This window comes from Lissotriton vulgaris, chromosome 9 (assembly GCF_964263255.1).
Source record: "Lissotriton vulgaris chromosome 9, aLisVul1.2, whole genome shotgun sequence".
Taxonomy (NCBI): domain Eukaryota; kingdom Metazoa; phylum Chordata; class Amphibia; order Caudata; family Salamandridae; genus Lissotriton; species Lissotriton vulgaris.
The window spans coordinates 1070035212-1070059216 of NC_141697.1; the positions used below are offsets into that span (position 1 = coordinate 1070035212).

The 24005-nt window shown below is 43.9% G+C and overlaps 1 protein-coding gene across 1 annotated transcript in view; it reads right to left on the reverse strand.

Annotated features, from left to right (window-relative positions):
- Positions 1-24005, reverse strand: part of LOC147692820 (monocarboxylate transporter 2-like) — a 59114-nt gene that overhangs the window by 16729 nt on the left and 18380 nt on the right. Inside the window, exons 3-4 of the mRNA XM_086939040.1 lie at positions 21483-21626; positions 11872-12741 (exon numbers count right to left, since the gene is read on the reverse strand). Coding sequence (XP_086795166.1) covers positions 11872-12741; positions 21483-21626 — 1014 coding nt within the window. The remainder of the gene's footprint in view (positions 1-11871; positions 12742-21482; positions 21627-24005) is intronic.

Consider the following 24005-nt stretch of genomic DNA (forward strand, 5'->3'; position numbering starts at 1 on the left):
AGTGTGGAGTGGTATAAAACACCTAGTTGCTCACAGTATGAGATGCTTCAGAAATCAATGCTCTTGTAAAAAAATCCATGCAGTGAGGTATTAACATTCTCACTGTGTCAGAGCTCTGATAATAGCCTCTCTCATGTTAAATAAGCATTTGGACTCAAGAGAGACTCTTATTTTCTTATCTTTCTGTAAATCTAAATTCAGGCCTGGAGGTAGATTAGAAGTGGTACTATCTGGGTTAGAATGTCATACGAGTACTTGCACAACCACATACTAACATGATTTAGGATATTTTCTGCCCACTCTGGAAAAGGTGGGACATTTACTCCTAAAAAGGCCAGGAATAAAACTTCTTCCAGGCTGCGAAAAAGGGGTTGTAGGGAAAGTGAATTTGCAAATAATTACTCTGCAGATTTTCGCTTCCGCAACTATACGTGTGTACATTTGCTTATGCAAGAATGGAATTCATAAAATAATTACTAAGAGTACTGTTTCCAGGTGTAACTCTGTAAATTATTTAATTCCCGAAGCCATAAATCTGCACCAATGCAAGGACAAGTGCTTGCTGGGGAATTTTAGCGACTTTTATTTTCGAATCAAAACTATCCCCTAGATTCATCATCGGCATGTTTTGCGAGTCTGTAATAGCGATTAATAAGGAATCGCTATTACAGACTCGCAAAACGGGATTCATGTAGGAATCACAATATTTTTTTTTCAGAAATCTAGCTTTCATGAACGGCATCCAATTGGCAAACATGAATGCAAAGAGCAGAGAAGATTAGGTATATTTTGCTTCTTTTGTTTGTGACTTGATTTGGCAATGTAGATTAGGTATGTTTTTTTCTGAATGTGACTTCTTGAATAAAATTGTAAAATGCATCCCCATCACGAAGATCAAGTGTGGGCATGATATCTCATATACTTTCAACACTGAGCAAAGGATGAGATAAGATAAGGGTGTGAGTCCATTAGCAGTTTACAATGGCGCTGGATGTTCTAAATCAAAAGTGGATGTCAAAATCAGGTTTGACCAGATGAAAGCAGGAGAAGAAAGTCCTAATGAGCACTATTGCTGTATACTCATCCCACCCAGATATAAAGAAAACTAGAAAAAATGTAAAACCCTATTTACAAATAAAGAATTGCACAGTCGTGCATGGGAAGGAGGAGCTTTCACTGAATCATTAATAGTCTCATTTTGAGATCTCTGCATGTGTGTCCACTGGGCCTGCTGCCTCCCACCCCAGATTTACTGATACCCAGTGTTGTGGTAACTCTGGGGGAACAATCAACACAAATTGCGCGTGGTATGTTATGTTATTGCGTATTTGTAAAGCGCGCAGCTACTCATTAGAGTGTCCTGGCGCTAGCAGAAACAGGACTTTTATGAAAAAAAAGGGACCAACTCACGGGGAAAAAAAAATACTGCTGGAATAGCCAGGTTTTTAGTTGTTTTCTGAAAAGCAAGATGTCAGACAGTTGTCAGATTGTGGTTGGAAGCTTGTTCCACATTTTTATTTTTATTTATTTTTAGAGTTTTCTATAGCGCGAACTTGAACCGATAAGGTTATCAGAGCGCTTTACATAGCACCAGTTCCGTTACATATTGTCACAGCAGTTTACATAGAATCAGTTACATTGCACATTTCAGGATCTTGACCCGTTTATGTAATCAGAGCGGTTTACATAAGACAGCATTCGATGTCCAGTGCCCTCCTCCGCCGTGTAGCGGGGGACCTCATCCAGCCCTCCGAAAGTCGTCGAGCTGTCGGGACTAGGCTCCAGGAATTTCAGCTGACCTAGGATCACCCGCGTTACAAAAGGTGCAAATGGAAAAGAAAAAAATTGCAAATGTACAAGAGATAGAATCACAAGAGGAGGAGATACAAATGGATATACTCTAGGCCCATACGAAAGGTGCAAATAGAAAGAGAAAAATTGCAAATGTACAAGAGGTAGAATCACAAGAGGGGGAGATACAAATGGATATACTCTAGGCCTATACTGGTCAGAGGCAATAAGAGAGACAGTAGGAAAGTCAGAAGGACAGTGAGAGGTCACTAAAATGGTGGACGAAAAACGTTGGTAGAAGAGGCACGTCCTATAGAGATAATGGCGGGGGAGCGTGAAGGTCCGAGTCCGAAGGTTCAGAGAGAGGGCTAGCATAGCCAGCAGGTCCAGGGGGGGGGACAGGCAGTCCGCAGCAAAGTCGCAGCCACATAGATCATGAGGAGCTGGGCAGGGGAGTTCAATCCGGAGACCAGAGGAGGGTCAGGGGAGAAAGACCCCTGGCGCCCAGGCAGAAATGGAAGGCAACAAAGTTAGGTTTAGGCAAAGGTTTCCCCTGGCATGCGTTCGTGTCCCTGGAGCCTGTGTCTCCTGTGTCCGCCGGTCATCGGGAGAGTGTCCCCCAGGGCGCCATCTTGGAGTCAGGCACCTTTTGCGCGAGGCAGCGTGGTCAGTGAGGGGGGGTGGGGAGGGGCACATTTCTGACCCCATTCTGACGTCTGTTGCGGGCGGAAACAGCGAGCAGCCAGCGATCCTACCACCCGGGATGTTGTCATCGGGTGGCCGATCGCAGAGGCAGATGTAGGCGAGGTTCACCGCCAAGGGATCCATGAAGAGGGCTCACCCCCGCAGGCAAGAGCCCCAGAGAGAGCATGCGGAGTCGCCCCAGGGAGTGGCAGCAAGCGCTGGGGCCAGATAGTCCAGCAAGCAGGCAAAGGCGCCGATCGTTGGCTGGGAGTCACATCGGGCCGCCATTTTAGAGTCAGGCAGGCGGGGGAAGGCAGATTCTAGCCGTGGCCACCCTCGGTGTTTTGCCGCTACAGAGGCCCCCGGAGACTATCTTGAGATAGAGGCAGCCCCTGCGTTCCTCAGATTGCGCCTGTCAGCCCATCAGCGTACCTCTCGTGGATAGTTGAGGTCCTCGGCGCTCCGGCCGCCATTTTTCCCGCGGCCGTCCTCCACTCGCGTCTCCTCCCGATCTAGCTGCCGCGGCGCCAGGGGCGATCGGAGCAGCCCCGAAGGTGTCCTGCACCTTCCGATTCCTGTGGGTGCCGAATACAGCCCCCGGGCCACTGGGGAACCGCCAATCCAGGCTCCCGGGCAGCGCCGGAGCCGGGAGCCGAGATGGAACACGACCGCCCGGCTCGGCTCCGCCCCCGATGTTTGCTACCTGAACTTGAAAGAAGCGATCTCCTCTGCGGGAGATAGCAAATTTAGGCACGCTCATCAGATGTTGATGGGATGATCTTAAAGCTCTACCAGGTGTGTAAAAGCTCACTCTTCTCCTGATGCAAAGCTTTAAAGGCCAATGTCAGGGCCTTAAACTGAATCTGGAATCTGAAACTGGAATCCCAAGGTTTCCATTAAACAGTGCAATTACCAAGGGAACCATCACCGGTCCCAGCATAATTACTCGTTTTGCCAGAGAAATTCACCCAGAACTTATGGCTGTTTTCAGCAGCAATCATAATCTCCAGTTTGCAGAAAAAAGGTCCGCTGTGTTCTGATATTGCCAACGGGGCCTGTAATTGGCATTAATTTTGCCATTGAAAGTAAGTGGCATTGCATAATGAGGGTTTAAGTATTGGAAGAATCTATCTGCAAGACTGATTCAAGATTTTATGGAACTGTTGAAAGACATCGCAGGCCTGTGGAATAATATTAAAGCAGAATCATGAAGATGGGATGTTCAGGGTTTATCGCTCTGTGGACGAACACAGGTTATCAAAATGATGGTTGTGCTCATGGTAGATTGCTGTGGTGGTTTGGTCAAACCTACTAAGTAAAATAAGAGTAGGGAGCAAACAACATGTTTGGAGCAAATTCTGGAGCACTCTAAACATGGGACAGACTATTTAGAGGCCGTATGATAAGAGGGCTGCGGCTGCCAAGTATTAGCTGCATGTTATGAAGGAGTAGGCAGTAAAGTAAAACAGCTCTCACTTTGAACAATATGGCTCTACTAACCCCTTCTCGGCACGTGCACTGGAATTGTGCCCGCAAGGAAAGTTTCTTCCTCCCTTTTGCTTCCTTTTTATCCTTTCCATCTTTCTCCCCTTCTTTGTGTGCGTTGCATCCACCTTTGTATCCTGTTTTTGACTTCTTTCGCACTTCCAACCCATTTGCATCTTACTTATTTTCTTTCCGTTGCATTTTTTAATCACTTCTCTTTCTCCTACCATGTTTCTTTGCATTGCCACAACTTGCTCCTCCCCACATCTTCTTTCTGCAGTGTTATTTATTTGCATTTGCTTCTGTCTTTTGACCTGCGAGTCACAGTTCAAGGATCAGAAGGGTCACTAACGACCGCTTAATCTGTCTAGACATGGGACCCCCCTATCTCAACCCTGCTGAAGGTTTCACTAAACCCTTGCTCAGCAGCTATCATAGCAGGCATTCCAATTTCCCACAATGCTGAGACATCAGCTTAGAGCTTTTGGAACAAACACGAGAGGCTGCAACGACCATATTATTAAATATCTGAAATGAAAAAATATCCCCACTACCACAAAACACAAGTAGACAGTAGACTACACAGTCTCAGTATGAGGTCATAAATGTAGCAGATTAGGGACCATAGGTAGACTTTACAATCTTGGTTTTGAATGAGGACCTCACCAACATGACACAGCAAACTCATTACTTAAGGGCAAGTTTAACTCCAATAGAACCCCACTGCAAATAAAGAATGCTATATCTTCCTTTGCTATGACAGATCTATTAATTAAAATATAATACCATAGTCGTTTGGGTTGGGAAACGTCTAGGTAATATGGGATGTCGGAAGCTCTGTAAGGAAAGTAATAGGAGCCAACCGAACTTGCAAATTCTAGAAATTCTACGTTTATTTTTGGAAACCTTTCACATAGCCATTACTAGCCTATCCATAGTTTGCCAAAAAAGTTAAAATAGGAGATAATAGGTGGAGAACGAGCGATTTGTTCCTGTAACTACAGCAGAAACTAAACGTCATTACTACTAGGGATTTTCCTTCATTTCTTTTGAATGCAAGTAGTAATCCAAACTTAAGCAGGCAGATCAATTTGATGACTGCTCATATGCTTCAATATTAGGTATTCCAAAGTGCTAATTATTAAAGCTAGTACTCGTTTTACACCATCAAAATAAAATCCTTATTTAAAAAAAAATATATTCTAGTGAAAACATATGTGCATATCTTTTGCTTACAATTAATGACGTGAAATACAAATAATTTACTACATTATTGTGAGCATTGTTTGGAAATATTCTTATGTTTACAGCAGAATTTGTGAAAATAGTTGGCATTCATTTCAAATTTTTTGATAAGGTGTGCTTCCAGTGTTTTAACTTTTTGGTCGTAAGTGTTGGGGGCGATATTCACATCTGTTGTATAAAACGTTAGTGTTAGACTGGTCAGCCTTAGTGTGGTCTTTCCCCAAACCACTCTCTCCTTTTTTTGCTAAGATTGGTTTTTGTTGACCGTAGGACTCTGTGGCCTTTACCACTACTAGTCAGTACTAAAGTGCCTGTGCTCACTACCTAAAACATGGTTACGTTCGCTTATCCTGATTGGCATATTTAATTTACTTTTAAGTCCCTGGTAAAGTGGCATATCATATTCCCACGGCCTGTAAATTAAATGCTACTAGAAGGCTGGCAGCACTTATCGTGCCGTCACTTAAGTAGTGCTTTAAAGCATGACCCAAGTCTGCCACTGCAGCCTACATGCAGTTTTAAATTGCCAATTCGACTTGCCAATATAGCCCCCTTGCCAGGCCTTTAACTCTCCTATATGGCATCTGTCACCCCTAAGGTAGGCCTGAGGTAGCCCATAAGACAGGGCTCATTGTAATTACAAGGTTGGGCATGAACGTTTAAGCTTCACTTGTACGAAGTAAAAAAAACTAAACTCATTTTTCACTACTGTGAGGCCTACCTCGCCCATAGGATAATATTGGGTTGCCTTATTACATTTAACAATAATGCTGACTTTTAATTGGAAACATGTAAACATTTCATGTTTGACGTCGGATAAATTAAAAAGCAAAACCCCCTTTAATGGTAAAGTTGGATTTTAAGTTACAATTTTAAAAAGTTTCACTTTTAGAAATGTGATAAGTACTTGTTGAGAGAATGTACTCCTTCCCTTAAATCATTTATCCTTTTATCCAACTCGATATGTGAAATGCGCGCAAACAGAAACGGCATTTGAAACTGTTAAATAAAGAATCATAGCGTAAACATGCTGGCTCCGTGGTGGTGAAGTATACAGGAAGATGTATGACACAAGGATTTGGATTATGATTGACAAACTATGAAAAATCACGCAACTTTGGAGGAAGTGGTTCACCCAGGAACGATTGCCCTTTCAGCAGTGCGACAGTTTGGTGCAGGGGGAAAGTGCCCTTTGGGAGATACTTTTAGAAAGTTGGCATTTCTTTCCCTAACTATATGGTGTCTGCAGCCTGTTCCTGGTTTACATGACTCAGTGTAGTTTGCAGTTGGACTTTGTTTATTCCACCCAAACAGCCACAAAATAGTGGGATTATGTGTGCCTGGATGGGGCTGTATGGGGGGGGGTTGGAGCTGAGCACAGCCCTACTTGCTACTGAATTGACTGTGCTCTGCATTCCCACAAAGGACGAGCCACCACTGCATTGTTCATGCAGCCATTCAGGAGCAAGGGCAGGGGAAGCAAGTAACTTCAAGCACTTCAAGGGAAATTCTCTAGAAACTTCACCAGGTCTAAAAACAGGACTATCAGACGCCTCCTAAGTTCACTTTTTGGATCTTTAAAAGGACTCTCGGGATTGCCTGCTGTTGTGGCCTAACATGTACTTTTCAAGACTGCTTTGCAGCACCTGGAAGGACTTCTTTGCTGCCTGGAGCCTGCCTTGAACCATCAGAAGCCTGCCTTGCTGCCTGAGCCCTGTTCCACTGCTTTAACCCAGGACTACCAGAATGACTCCAAGGGGTAGATGGCAGGCTCATCAGAGCCTCAGGGACAGAAAAGGCTCCAACCATTTTGAACCCGCACCTGGACCCAGCCTGAGTGAGTCCTAAATGCACAAGTGATGGTGGTACTAAAGGTGCCTAGAGAGCCAAAATCCAAAACTTGGGACTCTGAACATTTTTGGCTAAAAACTGCTCTGAGAACAAAGAGAAGACCAGGATCAACCTGCTCGCCTATCCACCCAAGGTGCATCTCCAGTCCGTCTGACTTTGATCCAGCTCCTACTATGTTCTCTGCAACAGCAAATCCTGTTAAGAGGTCCTTTGCCAAAGGGGTATCCAGCCTCCTAGAACTCTCGTCAGCTACAATCTCCAGCTTTGTCCCTCTTGAGAATTTCGACTTTCAGGAAAGAGACCGAATGTAGAAATCTTCACTGTGACTTTGTCCATCCAGCAGCTCCCTGCACTCCATCATGGTGGAAATATTCACTGCGATTTTGTCCATCCAGCATCTCCCTGCACTCCATCATGGTCGGCTATATTTTATGACTTTGACCTAGTCTCACATGACTAGATGTCGGAGGGTGGCACTGCGATCATTTAGGCACCTATATATACCTTAAACTTTAAACATTTGTGACTCCCATTCTCCTGACTGGATTTATTAGGTTTTACCTAACAAATGCGTACGAAGTACGCATGCGCTAGGAAAACCTTATGTTTTTCTCTGTGGGGTCGGGTATCCACCCCCTCCTCCCATTGGCTAGCTCCATAAATGGAGGCTAGCCATTGGGAGAGGGCTCTGTCCGTCAAACCCGGACCAGATTCGGGGGCGTGCCTGAGAATTTTTCACTTTTGGCGACGTCACGCTACGTCAGCCAAACGCCCTCGGGAACGCCCCCGAATCTGGTCCGGCATTGACGGCACCCGGAAGAAGTCCAGGTGAGTGCTTGCTTTTTTTTTTGCTTGCTTTTTTTTTTTTGCCCGTTCCCACCCCCTCTCCCGCTCTCTGTGTCTCCGGACCCCGTTCCAGCCCCCTACCGCTGCCTCGCTCTCCGTGTCTCTGGCCCCGTTCCCGCCCCCCTCCCGCTGGTGCCCGTGCATTTTTTTATGCATGTTCGGCTCGTCTTCCGGCCCCGTTCCCGGGGGCATTATTGCAATAGAAATGCAACTTGTTTGTTTAATGTAACGCACACGTCCTAACTTTGCGGACACCCACAAACATCCAGCAAAGCTCAGCTCACACTCTGGTAAGCAGCTAAATTACTCCCAGGTCAATCAGGAACAGGCACTCTCCCCCCGGGTGCCAGGCTGCCCCCCCTGACCACCCCCATCCTCTCGCGCAGGTTCTCCGCCACAGTTCAGCAGGTTCCGCGCGGCGTTAGTACCGCCGGCCATCATGGCTCCGGTGTTAGTGAAGGCAGACTAAAGGATAAACACTGCCGCCTGACAGGGCTTAATTTCTAACGAAAGAAGTGCCGGTGCCCAGGCGTGGCACCGCGCGCTCTCCCCCCGGGTGCCAGGCTGCCCCCCCTCGGCCCCCCCATCCTCTCGCGCAGGATCTCAGCCACCGTTCAGCAGGTTCTGCGCGGCGTTAGTACCGCCGGCCGTCATAGCTCCGGTGTTAGTGAAGGCAGACTAAAGGATAAATACTGCCGCCTGACAGGGCTTAATTTGTAACGAAAGAAGTGCCGGTGCCCAAAGTGTTCTTGAGGGGCAGGCCGTTCTCGATCTCGTATTGATTCAGTTCCTTGCCTCATTCACTCACTGGCATACTCTCCTTGCCGTTTTAATTCACTTTGGCACGTTCATTTTCATCCTTGCTTTCCTCATTTGGCACCGTTTCTCCCTCTCTTCCTCCTCCTTTCCTATGTTGATGCTTTTCTCTACTTTCAAAAACATATATTTTCTTTCTCGTTTGTGTCAATGTACGATAATAAAAGAAATAAGTCTCAGTCCCCGTAAATGAGCCGCCCGGCTCAAACTAAGCACTGATTCCAGCAGGTTCTAATGGTGAAGTGCCTTGGTGGCAAAACGCTCCTCTGGAGTTGTAAATCTGCTTGCCCGTTTGACCAGATTGTGTGATCCTGGGCATCCAGTCTCAACTTAAAGTGCCCCAGCTCTGTTCTCTTCCCATACCAGCTCTTAGGAGCACACTAAGCCTCAGTATCAACATCTACAGAAATCAACATAGAGGACTGTTGATGAGCAGTGCCCGCGTCAAACTGTAAGTGGAGACACAAGACGCGACTGGAAAGTCTTGCTGAGAAAATAGAGAATTTTTACAGTTCTAAACCTGCAGAAGCCCTCACACATGTTCATACTTATATCCTGAGTGCGACTGCTTTGACAACTTATTTCTGAGCCCCCCAACGTCTCCCCTCCCACATCATAATCGGTTCTCGACAGATGGTACCTGGCACCGATTGTGAAAAAACACCTATGCAGCCTCAGCACCATCTGGACTTGCCATCATTTGGGTCAGGCATCATTAGGTTTCAGGCCAGCCAATGGAAATGCAGCTGCCCTCCAAAGGGGTCATTCAAGTGCCAGCCAGGAAGTAAATTGAACCACTGTTGATATGGTTGGAGGCTGGAAGGGAGCAAGTGGAGGCGGATGATGCGCTTTGAGCAGGTGGAGTGGTGTTTACGTATGTGACTGTGTTTCTACTTGGCGTTTATCAAACCAGCGAGTGCATTCTGGGTGCTGTAGTCATGGTTTAGTTTAGTTGGAACAGCTATCTTTGAAACAATTATATGCCGAAGGAAAATGCTATTGGAAAACGTGTGTCCTTGGCGACTGCCATCTGGTAACCTCAGGGAAGAGTGGCTCATCAGTGTCCGTTCTCTCTATGTTCTTTCTTTGCTTTTTAGTATTTGTAATCGATACATGGATTTCCTAACATATGTATGTTGCTTTTTATTAATGTTAATCGGAGGAACCTGAGTAAGTAATGTAGATGCTGCAGAAATCATTGTGCACCCCAGGATCGAAAGCTGATAATATTTAAATACTTCAATTCTGACATCTCCGCCCAAGATTTGAGAATGATGGCCTTCGGGATGCTTTGAATGGCATGAAGGAAATGAAGCAAGTGGGGATCCATGTCACCTCATACTGTGTTCATGCCACTAAGAGCTTGTGAGGGACTAGTTTCAGATACCCAATCTAGTCCCTTTTTATGTATTTAAATATAACGTTCCTTACTTGTGTGGTATATTCAAAATATGTCCAGTGAATTTTCATCCAACTAATTTGTATGTCCAGATGCTCTTCTGTCGCTTCTTTGATCACCTTGTCCCGCCTGCATGCCCAGTCTAAACATCAGATTGCCAAAATTCTACAATAACTTCCACGTCACATTCTGCATTTGTCAATTGAGTGGTCTTTAAGGCGTTCAGAGATTACAGATTTGCTAGTCCACCTCAATCAAATTTGAATCCAATATTTGACTTTCCATTTTTTTTATTTTTTTTTATTTATTTATTGCAAGCAGGTCAGGATAGGTTCGTGCCGACCACCCCTCCAGCCACCTACGAATGCACCATGAATAATGGTGTTTGTGTATACACTTTTGAGCGTACGAATACATGTGTGTACATACTTATGTGTGTATGTATTATGTGTATGCGCCTGTGTGTTTGTGCGCATGTCTGTGCGGGTTTCTTCATGTGTGTACGTCTGTCTGCGCATTGTGTGGCTGAGTGAGTGTGCCTGTGCGTGTCAGCTCGTCCGTCTGCATGTCTCTCAGTCTCTGCATATGTGTCTACGTGTTGAGTATCAGTGTGAGAGTGTGTATTGTGTGTGTGTGTCCGCCTGAGTTGAAAAAATTTGCGTGCAGTGGGGCGGGCACACATTGCACAAGGGCTGTCATGACACCGTCGTGCCCCGAGAGGAGTGCACTATCCCAGGACACATTCTGTGTGTGTGGGGCTCGCAGTGTGTGGGGCTCGCAGTGTGTGGGGCTCGCAGTGTGTGGGGGGGCTCGCAGTGTGTGGGGGGCTCTGTGTGGGTGTGTGGGGGGGGGCTCTGTGTGGGGGGGGCTCTGTGTGGCTGTGTGTGTGGGGGGCTCTGTGTGGGTGTGTCTGTGGAGGGCTCTGGGTGTGTGTGGGGGGGGCTCTCTGTGGGTGTTTGTGTGTGGCATTTGCGAGAGATTAAGCTATTGGCATTGTAAATGACAATGCCATTTATTTATGTTAAAAAAACATAAATAAAAATAATGTCAAGAGCAATGCCAATAGCTCTAACTTTAACAAAGGCAAAACCATTGCATTGTAAATGCTTGTTTTTGTTTTGGGGTCAAATTAGTTATTCAAATTCACTTTATTTTTCTATATTGGTTTGGGGGTTTTCTTTTGTTGTGTTTTTAGTCCATTAATATTTGTTTGCTGAATAAATACTTTCAAATTGCCTCCAAGTTAAGCCTGACCGCTTTTGTGCAAAGATTCCCAGGGTTAAGCACAGGTTAATTTAGTGACTTTTGCGGTTCACCTAACTCAACCAACAACCCAGTTTCTCACAGCTAGTGATTGAAAAACTGGCAAAAATGAAAAATACTTCTGCAATATGGTGCTAGCACTACATAACTGTAGCACTTACATATTCGAATATCGCAGAAGCAAATCAACTTTAGTAACTGGCTACCACTACTGACAGAAAACTGTTGGTGGTTGTGACACATTAGTTTAATCTACACTAAGTTTGCATAGGGACTTAGTGTACACTAAACTAATCAGGGTAATATAAAGAACATCCGCCTCCACACAACATGACAATAACCAACTTTTATCAGAGGTCATTAAAAATCCACTAGAACCAATTTACATGAGAATTATTTACACCTTCATTCTAACATAATATTTCACATCATATCAGTTAATGTTTGTCAAAAACAAATGTAAACAGCATTGAACAATGTATGAAACTTACCGCCTAGAGGTGGTCCAAGGAGAATAGGAATGCACTCTACAATCGTCACAAGTCCGACAGCACTTGAAAAACGTGGTGCTCCAACGAGGTCCACTAAGGTTTCGAACAGCATTGCACAAACCATACCGAATGCCAACCCCAAAAATATGGAGTATATTATTAAACCTGTATAGTCTGTGGCAAAAGGACACATTAGATGACAAAAGCCATTAAATGCAATTGAAAAACCAAAGAAATATTGGATTCTCGGTCTAACCCATTTACTGTTTGCAATGATGCCAGTACTCGGCCTTGCAATCATGTCCACGATTCCCATGATGGAGAGTAGGAATGCGGATGAATATTCATCAATACCGATATGTCTGGCATAGGGTGCCAAAAAAACTATGGGGGCAAAAAATCCAAAGAACATTATCACATTCCCAACGAGGTAAATGAGAAATCCTCTATGCCTAAAAAGTGTTAAATCCAAAAACGTGTTGAAATGTTCAAAGCAGGATTGTTTCTTCTTATTTTCACTGGTTGCCAACAAACTAACAGGTAGTTGGTGGTCTTGGTCAGCTTTACTGATGTGCTGTTTTTCAGGTGTTCTACTTTTGCTGGGGTTCTGGTTTTCATGATGGCCTACCACTGGCCCAATAGGTCTGAAGAGAGCTCCAGCCACACAACAGTTCAACAAGACGGCACCCAATATTAAAAAGCTACCTCTCCAGCCAAAGGCATCAGATAAAAACTGGTTAAAAGGAGCAAGTGTGCAAAGTAAAACCGGACTCCCAGCCATAGCAATGCCGTTAGCAATTGGCCTCCTTTTGGAAAAGTATTTGCCAATAACTATGACAGATGGTTGAAGGTTTAGTGCAAGTCCAAATCCTGAAAAGCAAAGGCAGTTTACTTTAGTGCATGTCTTATAAATAGAAACAACAAAACATTTATGAATAAGTTGTTCCAATACCTTATCCATATGCTGCAATTCACAAGATTTAAATGATGGGCCTAGGCATACGATTTATGGGTATGTTCCAGTGGGTCATTCATTCATACACGCGTTCTTGCCTTACAGTCACCATACATAAACAAGAGGTTATAACGTTTAACGCTATCGTGTAATAGTGATGAGAGTTAATTAAAAAACAAATGATTGCACGTTCTAATAAACAATCAAAGTCAACACTGTGGAATCAAGCATACATATTATTTCATTTCAAAATTATTTATCATTAATGCAAATGTTATAAAACTTTTTTTTATAAAAGAAAATACATACAAAGCAGCCAATTACAATATATTCATTTTTCACATTCATATAGTTTTATAAAAACATTTATAATTATGTTGTTAACAAGAACATTACTACTATTCATTAAAACTCCCATTCCAGTTATTTCGTCCTCCATCTCACAAAAAGAAATGATCTTCTAAACTCCAGCCTTAGCATGAAAATGCAGGGGAAACGAAAGTGGGCCATATACTCACAAGAGCAATGGTACAATCTGCAGCTCATGCATTTTGGGTTTGTGCAGTTCTACAATCTCAACATCCCAACAAATTTTAATGTGACCATTCTGAAACCAGGTGAACATTGCTCTAACTGCTGGACCTTCAAGTGTGTTCAGATGGTAATAGGAAACAATTCTAAGCATACAATATTTTAAGACTTAAGGAATATGGATCAGCAATATTGGATTATTCCCATATGGGTGTCTTGCTTGGCTGTTGCCTTTGCTGGGCCTTCAAAAAAACTGCAGCCTGTATTACTATCATAAAATGCCTTCATCAGACTCAGAGCATCTATCCAGTAAATACAACAGATACTAATTTCGAGGGACGATGCAAGAGAAAATTAATTATTTATTTAATTTAACTTTGTCATGGGCCGTCGAAATCCCACGGCCCCACCACTCTTACATGCATGACACCGGCTGCCAGCCCCAATACCTTTTTTGCATATTTAGTATGCTTAGATCGAGTGACCAGGTTCAGTAGACGTAGTTCAATTGTTGGCAGCAGTGGTAACTCATTTAACCCCCCAGGTGCCCGGATTACCTTGTTTCAATAGGCCCACACACCCTGGCATGACCACCACATATGAATATAGGTCCCAGTGGTCGACCGGCATCTGGGACAGTGCTCTTGTTTAATCAGGTCTAACATGTTTAGCCACTGCGGTGTGATGTAATCCCTGTGCACACACTTGTAATCAATTAACTTCAAACGTGCATTACGAGTCACTCTTTTGTAATTGCCTAACAGAGTCCCATTCATGCTCATTCAGCTCTTCACCCACATCGCCTTCCCATTGGGTTTTCAATGCAGTAATACGGCCAGCTGTGCTTAGAAAGAGCAAGGCATAGAGACGCGAGATGAGTTTGAGCTTTCCCCCATGTCTGGTAATGTCCTAGTTCAAGACATGCATCTCCGGTTCCAGCAGTAAACCCTCCTATGCCTTCCGGATGGCCACTGCCAGACCTGCATACGCGAGTAAACAATTACCTGCGATATCCCATCTAGTGCAGAAGTCCACATAACCCACCATCCTACCATCTGCAAAGGAGTCCCCCAGGCATCATGGGGCATCTACCACCGCTGTACGCCAGTTAAACATGGGCATTTGGAGCCAGTAACCCTCCTCTGTCTCAGGGTAGCGTCAGGACCTCCAAATTGATTTGTGCACTTCCATGTCCCCAGTACAACAGCCTAAGGATCTCATCTAGTTTGTGAAAGCATGATTCTGGAATACTCATTGGCATGTGCTGTAGAAGATATTATGCTCAAGGTAACATGATCGTTTTGCTTATGGCTATATGTCCCATGGAGGACATCAGATAGCTTTATGGCCCGCTGCTGAGAGCTATACCGGTTGCCAAAGCTCTGAACCGTAGTAATAGGCTTGATTGTCCAGCGTGCGAGAATGTAGAGGAAACTGAAATGCATGTACGTTTTTTCTGCCCTGTTTACAGGAGGTCATGGTCTTGCTGGCTATTACAGTTGTGTAAGAACCTGGGGTCTGAACACTGTTATGAGGTTTTTAGGCTACTCAATCAAGTATGACACAGATATGCCCACTGTGTTTTTCATTTCACATTTCTTGTATTCTATGTGGTGTACTCGTAGAGCCATACTTAAGAAGAGCTCATAGGCCAACATTATCTATCAGGCCTTCTTGGATTCGTACTTTCTCTTTTTAAATTGAATTAATTTAACCATACGCCCCTGGTATACTACTATTTTGAAAACAAGTAGCCTCTTATAGGAATAAAAAAATAAATATATATTTTTATCCCCATATTTTATTCTGATATTGTTGCTGTTTTTCTAAATTAAATTGCCAATTTTACTTTACATTTGAATATTCTGCTATTCAATGAACTATCTACGTGTCTTCGGAGGATATCATATCTGAATGAAATTGATTTCTCGTCTAAAATTAGCCTGTTGTTTATGCATATGCACTTTATTGTCCTTTACCCTGTGGCTAATGTAAAAGCCATTGCATGTATATTGCATAACCCTTTCTCTGAGGAAGCCTGAGAGTTGCCTTTGCTAATTTAAGATCTCAAATAGGAATGTACATTTCCCCAAATAAGTGCTATCCAACTATATATACCCTAAAGAATGCTGCTAAACTTTGTAGATAATGTACTGTTTTTGACTGCCCTGACTGCAAGGTTGGTTTCTCACTTCCATGGAGAATGTGTTGTATGGATATATATATATACACACACACATTTTTTTCCATGAATAACTTCCCTCTCTACTGCAGGTGGACCGGCTGCTTCATATACACATGATGGGACCCATTAGGCAGCCCCCAGGTGTAGGGGGTTAGTTCTGCATCTCTGGGTCTAACAAAAGTGGAATTCCAATTACCAGTGGCATGTGCAGAAGCAACAGGGAACTGAGGTTCTACTGACAAAATTCCCTTATTAATGAGAAATTGCAGGGGCATTGGTAATCCCAGGTCATACTTCTTAGGTCGTTTTTATTTCCCCCACATGTTCCTCAGAGATTTTGGCTACTTTCAAAGAAGTCCGCAGGGGAAACATCAGAGGTCTTGGTAACTCGGCATACTTCCTAGTTCTCAAAGGGGCTGGGCCCAATTTCAGGCTGACCGCAATGGATCACAGGTTGGATACACCAACCAGGTTCATCCTGTTCAATGACTTTACCTTCTGCCCATCTGTTAAGTTCAGACTTTTCAAAGAATATGGAGAAACTCCTAAGGTTCCTGGGGATCCTCTTAGGTAACAGACAGCGGGCCCAGTCCTCTTTGGGTCGTCTGCAAGTCCAGAAAGTGCTTATGAGATGGGGCCTGTGAATGCCATATTTATGCTTTGCACTAGCTAGTGCATCAGGGTGACTCCTGGCTCTTCCCTAACCAATGGCATAAGAGTTCCCAGAGGTAACCATACCCCCTTTTGCAGCATCCTGAAAGCTCAAAAAACCTGACTTCACCAATTGGATTTCAATAACTATTAAAAATAGTTTTTCTTTTTTTTGAATTTTTTTTATTGGAAAACCTCAAACATACCATTACAGGAGATTAAAAGCACGGACCATTGATGATCGACAACAGCATACAAGAACATAAAGCCTCGCAGAGCGAGGGAAAACATTACAGCAGTGGTCAACGCAGTTTTATGTTAAGGATCAATAAATGGAAATGTCCACAATGTTCCAGGAGTTGGGAGGATTTCCTTTTCTAATAGGATTCGAGGATATTATAGCGTGCAATTTTATAAAACAAGAGAAGAGAATTGGAGCTAATCGCGGAACAGGAGAGCAGTCATCATTAAAGGAGCACATAGCGGGAAGCATGATAAAAGGAGGCATGCGCCGAAACGCAGTGTCCCACCAACAAGAAACTAGGACCAACAGCTACGTCACATAGAGACACAATACAGTAAAATCCCCAATAACACTGGACCCCGATCCCAAATTAAGCAAAAAGGTATAGAAGAACAAAAAAGAGACAGAGTAAGAGAAGAAAAAGAAAGAGGGCCATAGAAACAAAGAAGAATCACAAAACACATCCCATCCCCCAACCCCCCACCCTGCATACCAGCGGAAGGCCACGGCCCACCCCCCCATAGGCATGCCTGTCGCCCCAAGAAGACCCCAAAGCGGGAAATAACGGAGGAGGGCCGTAGCTCCAGCCCCAGACTCACCCCCAGCCTCCCCACCCCCAAAAAGCGGAAGTCCACTAAGAAGGAGCGTGGGCAACAGTGTATGGTCATCCCAGCCGTACAAAGTCTCCAGTTCAAACAACGTTCCGTTTCAGCACCGAGGTCACTCAGGAGATGTCAAAGCAGCGGTCAGCCCTGACCAGTCCGGAAAAAAAGTCAGCATGCCACCCTATCCGTGCGCAGTGAGACGCATTATACCAAAAGTACCAGTTGATGCCACACAAATCCACAACAAAGACCACAATAGTAGCAAAGGAACATCTCTCCAGGGCATCCCAACAGTCCGCGGTGGTGCATGGCGCCCATGATCGGGAAACAAATGAGCCGGTAGAGGATCTAAGAGGGTAGCAGGCGCACCATCCCAGATATAATGTTCCCCAGTCTCTTCATCCAGCGGCACACACTCCTGGAAGTCAACTACTACGGTAGCCGGGGATAAGGTGGGCAGACACTCTTTGCTGCATGCATCTGCGACCAGGTGCGCCACAACAGGAGAAGGTATCAGCTGCGCGGGGCGCACAGCCGACCCCAGATCTTTCAAGGCAGTGTGCAGGTCAGTGATAGCCAACAAAACATCTCTCACCGTAGGCGCCATTACCCCCTAGGCAGTTGGCCGGGACCTCGGGACTCAAGGAACAAAGAAAGAGCCGCCTCAGTAGCAGTTCAGCTTAAACAAAGAACGTGCAGTTCGTAGAGGAGTCGCAGAGAGTCACATTCGAGCCCCGTTCAGCCACAGCGGCACGCAACTCTTACCGCATTTCGGTTGTAAGCTGGCCCGGACAATAGATTCTGCCTCGCAGCGTGCCGTCACCAAAGTCAGGAATACCAACCAAAAAGCTTTAGTATGCAGATAGTAGGTCCGGCGCTGCGAGCGCACTCGAGGTCTGCGGCAAGGCGGTTTCGGTTTCACCTCCGGGGCTCCGGACTATCATGGCCGATCGGGGCCGTTGTTTATCTCCTGTGAGGCGGCCATGCTGCAACCCGAGGTCCCGGCTTATCCGGACTGAGGGCCGAAGACTTCAGGACGACGTTTCCAAGCCATCCGGGGCGGTGCGCGGGCCGGAGTTACACGGTCGGGCTCCGCTACTGCTTCTCTGCACGAAGCCGCGGCTGGGGTGCAGGATCACAGGCAGGATCTCATGGGAGACGAGGGTGAGCGGCGGAGCTGGGCATCCGCGCGGCCATCTTGGCCGCCGTCCTGGCTCCTCCCTCTAAAAATAGTTTTTTAATTATTTTTCTAGCTTGCTCTCTTTCCCAGTTAGCATTATTATAATCTGCACTCTGATTTCCCACATAAGACAGCTAGGCCTGCTAAAGTGAAAATCGAGATAGGCTAAGCTAGGTCCGCTCTGAACTGCAACACAAGAAAACCAAGACTGGTTTTGAGCTAACTGGGCCTAATAGTCAGACATAGCTTGCTTACAGTGACACAGTGAGCATTGGACCCACATCTGGGCACACCCTTGTAACCGAAGGTGGATATCAAACACACAAAAGAAAAGCTACAATCAGGACAAAACCGGTCTTGCATTGCTTGTGTTTCTGTTCAGGAAGGACCTGGACTGGCAGTTCAAGCTCTACTTTTCCTATTGGAGCAGGGTCAAGACTGATTTGCTTATGGCTGGGTCCAAACTGAACTAGCATGGTTGGTAAAAGAATAATAGATTAAATGCCACAAGCAATACTCCAGTGGTGAGAGTTATTTAAAGCATTCCTACCAACACCTTTTTTGTGTTTGATGTGCCGCCCTAAGTGGCAAGGAGATGCACAGACGTGAAACCCGTGCTCAATGCGGTGGTCCTTTTGGATCTTTCCCTTGCATTTGATATGATCAGTCATACTGTTTTGTTAGAGCACCTGACAGAACATGGAATTACTGATTCAACACATGATATACTCTCTTTGAAAGATAGGGAGCAGTCTGTGGCGCTTGGAGAGTTTAACTCTAAATTGTTTTCCCTTCCTTGTGGTGTCCCCCTGGTGTCATCACTTAGCCCCATGCTTTATAACATTTATCTGGTGCACTTGTCTAAGCTGATCCACTCTAATAGGTTCGCCACAGTAGCCTATGCAGATGATACGCGGATTATGGTATCGATCTCAGGCAACGTGGAGGATGTTGCCAACAGATTTAACAAATGTATGAATGCCATTGCCAACTGGATGAAAATGAATGGTCTCAAGTTAAATTCAGACATAACATAGGTTCTCATTTTTGGGAAGGAAACCAGCTTTCGGAATCATTCATGGTGGCCGCAGGTCATTCCCTCTCTCGCTGAGTCAGTCTCCGAGGTAAGAATTCTTGCGAGTAGTTTTTGATACAGAGCTCTCTTTTAGGGAACAAATAAATAAATTGACATCTTCTTGAAGCTGATGTCTCTGAGGAAGGTGTTGCCTTTCACTCCATTGCAGCTCCACAAATTGGTGGTTATCGCTCTCATCCTATCCAGAAACGATAATTGTAATGCCCTCAATAGGGGCATTAATCAATTGATACACAAAAAGCTTCAAATCCTTCAGAATGCTGGTGCCCGCTTTCTTAAACAACTTCCTAAACACAAGTAGCTGTCTAATTCCCTAGGGAAGCTGCATTAACTTCCTGTGAAGAAACGAGTTGCATTTAAGGCACTTTGCTTGGCACATAATGCCTTGAACGTGGTGGAGGACCTGACTATATTGCAATCATATTTAAATGGTATCAACCAAATAGAAGTTTGAGATCTGCTGCCTTATATTCAGTCCCACTCTCCAGGATAAAGACTGTTTCTTGGGGTGGCCACAGCTTTGTATATACCACCTGTCTGCTATGGAATAATCTGCCACTGCATCTTAAAAGCCAGTCGAATCTTTCCAGTTTCTTTTAACAGCTGAAATCCTGGCTGTTCTCCTCATCATTTTAACCTCATACGTTTTTGGTAAAATGCATTTATTCACTGCGCCACTGGAGCCAAGCGTCAACCAACTGATGAGTCCAAAGTAGGGCGAAATCAATCTTAGCTTGCTTGTGTTTTGATTCGGAGAGGGACAGGCAGCTCGGACTGAACTGTTCCTCGTGGAGTAGGGTCGAGATTGATTTGCATTTTGCTAGTACCAAACTGTGGTGCCATGGTGGGGAAAAGAACGAGGGGTTTGAATGTTACCGGGAATGACTGCCAGTGGTTAGACTTATTGCAAGTATTCCTCCAATCACCTTTTGTATGTTTGATATTCCTTGTAAAACATTATGCATGTGTTCATTAGAAATCATAATATAAGTAATAAATATAAATATTTAGTCAGGATGTTTTGATGCCCACGGCACCTGGAAATCTTGCAATGCAATATTTTAGTACATGCTTGCATTGCAAAATAATTTACACAGTAGGTGAGTGATTTGCAACCACTATTCACTACCTGTCTGTTAGTTCATCGATTGTGCAATTGCAGGACAGCTATGACACATTTGATTCCCAAAGGTTTATCTTGTAAGAAATGACAGTCAACTGCCTCCTTACACATAACAATGAGTTCATCTTGACATACAGCCATACATACTAACTTATTTTTTTGCTGCCAGAATGAGTCCATTAACAGAAAATCTATGAGATTATCCACATCATTAGCAGCACAGCTTTGACTACATTAAGCTTTTTTGAGTGCCTTGGATCTTGGTTAGATGATAAAAAGGTAAAGTGGAAATTGCAGAGGAAACTCTAGAAAAATGTCACTGTAATTGGTTAATGAATGTTAAATATCGTTATCTTACCTAGTTTGTAGTTTTAAAGTACAACAGTGTAACAGTTATGCATATTAGACAATGAATTATTCCTGAATACACATTTAGGAAGACCCTCAGATTGTTTCTCCAGCCTTGATAAAATGGATGTCTGCGAAACATGTATTGGCTGGGTGGAAGCAATACAGATTGGAGACTGAAAGCAGACCATTAGTGGGCCAAACAATATGATCCAAAGCGAACTTTGTATATGAAGTGATTGAGGTGTCCCAGCTGATTATTGAAGCTGGAATATCAAGGTACAAGAATATCGAGAACAAAATATTGAATCCAAAATATCGAAGTGAAGTATAGATTTTCTATACCTAACTCCACATATATGTACCGCAGCGATGTATATAACTTCAAGGTACGTAGTAGATCTAGAGTTAGGAATAGTAAATCTATATGAAGTAGCACCCGAAGGTTATGTGCGATATCTAATAGAGTGCAGAAAGTCACAGATAAAGGAACTTCAGATAGCCCCAGAGGATCACTTTTTGAAACCAAAATAAAATTGATCCATTGCGGAGATTCACAGCAAAATAGTAGAGATGGCATTCAATATAGCCTTTTTCGTTACAAAATTTCAACATTTGCACAAAGGTGATAGAAAATACAATTCATGCGGATTCTTAAAATAGAATAACTGATTAGATGAAATTATTTACTACCTCCAATTATTCCAACACAGATATAGAGCTGCAGAATATTTGCACAGAAGGATGCGGATACCATCCCCGTTCCACAAAGGAGTCCTCCAAGAATAACAACAGGCCTGCTACCGTAACGATTCACTAAAATACTGCTAATGGGACCTAATGAAATACAAAAAGATACATGTTTTAGTTTGATGCATGCATTTTGTGAATCAGTCAATACTTTATTTTCACAGTAAGCAATTGGTGGTGGCAGATGTAAAAACGGTAATGCAACTCAAAAAGTTATAAATGGCATCATTACATGACAAATATGTCAAATGAAACGGCATCGCAAATGAAATGGAACCAGTGGTCCGACTGTCGTATTACAACTATGGCGGTCGTACCTCATTAGGACCGCCACAACAGCCAGGGATCCACGATCCCTGGTGTGGCGGTCTGAGGCCACAATATGCTTGATGGTGCCTCTGTGGCACCGCCAAGCAAATTACAAGTTAGCTGTCAGCCACCCTTTATGGTGGTGAGACAGCCATTACAAGCTTGGCGATGAGTCAATAATTGTGGTCCGACAGGGCTCCATGTTGCCTCAGGGCCTTTGGGATGCATGAAGGGGGCATAGCTGCATGCACTCCCTGTTCCAGCACGACTTAGGCTTTACAGTCCATGCTGTGCTGGAACGTGCTGCAGCTGTCCGATGGCGCCGCCTTTCTAAGGCTCTCCTATGAGCTTTTGAAAGTCAGCGCACTAGGAGAACTGCCGCAGGACGGCCCGCACGAATTTAGACTTGTAATCCGGCAGGCAGTTGGCAGGGGAGTTTGGCGGAGTGGGAGCGGGGCGGTGGTGTGCCATCCTGCTTCCACACCAACATACACAGAATTAGTTCCTAAGTGTGCAGCCCAGATGGAGGTTCTTGCAGGAATATAAATAGTTTTAGGGGGATAGTTTTGCTGAAACACTAGAACAGTTATAAAAGGTATAAAGGTATAAAGTAGTTTTGATTGGATTTGCAAATTTATGTAGCGTACGATTGCCCTAAGCAAGAAGTTTAATTAGAGAACCACCAGGTTTTTTGTGATTTTCTGAAGGCACTTCGAACGTGAGGTTTATTTGTCAATGCAGATACAGACATCATAATTAGATAGATTGTGTCAAGTGGAAAGATATTTATTGAGGACCTGGAGTGCTACCTTGAAAATGTGGAATTCCTATGCGAATTGGGTCAGGTAACTACTTCTTTCAGGTATTACCATTACCTTAAGGCACTCCCAGGGGAAAACTCATAGTTCCAAAATATCCCTCCTTTCAGGAGTAACAAATACATGTGACATCAGTATTTACACACAATTTAGAACGTGGGTCATAGAGTTAAGTAATGCCCTCCTCACTGATCTTTCAGTATTTCTATAACCTCTTTGGAAGCATTCCGTAATGCCACTCGTGGTTTCTGCATTTAGGCACCTCACTCCACACTATAAATGCCAACCTGACTCCCCTTCCAACCAGGATTAAATTCAAATTTCTCTGCATTAGGGAAAAATATGTGGTCACATGAAATCACAAAGAAAGTGATGACATATTGGGGAAACCTCCATATAAGCAGCACTCACACTGGTCATGGGAACATTCAGAACACAAAATATTTTCAATAAATCCTCTTATTTAAGTGTAATAAGATTTTTGAACCATCTCTCCCTCCAAGGCCGCACACTTAAGAATTAAAAACCCAATCTATTCTCGTTCCACTTTCCAACAGGTTAATTTATCTTGTAGTTTTGCAAACTATAGTTGTAACTCTGCGCTAACTTGATGCCCTGCACTGGCAAAACAAAAAGCATCCAGGCGGTGGCCTACTCCAGGTTTGAAAATTACCAATTTTCATCCATGTCTCTTGTTACTCAGAAAAAATGGATTACCGCATATGATTTCTGGAAGACTCCGGTTTTAAAAAGTTTATTGAATCAAAAGTAATTTTGTTTCGACCTGGCTTGTAAATTCACAGTATTTTGATGGTTGGGGTGTCATGTATTGCTAAAGGAGCAATAACAGTGCTTCTGTTTGATTTTAGGGGGATAGGCAGATGATATGCAAATAGGTGGAATAAAGTTTATTGGTTAGGTTGTAATGTTCAGTCAGCAGAATTAAATATGCTAGGTCATAATAATGTTCAGTCAGCAGAGTTAAATATGTAGGCTTTTTTGACAATGCACAGTGGCTCACATTTGATCCAGAATATTTTGAAAGCTCGCTTGGCATGGCCATTTACTTGCAATTTGAGACACACCTAGGAGGTTTTATTTTGGAATCTCTGAAATCTGCTAAATAGTTTCTTTAGGAGGTCTGCAAAGATAACTTTGCATTCGTCTAGGTGACCTTCAATACCATGAACCACAGCTTTGATGTGGTGGCAAATGAAATGTCTACACTGAAAACTTTCCCATTGTTTTAGCTTTCACAGTGGCTAATGTTGTTACCTACCACAGTTTACCATTAACATATGGAATTTCTTGCAATGTATTGACTAGTTTGTTTTATGGT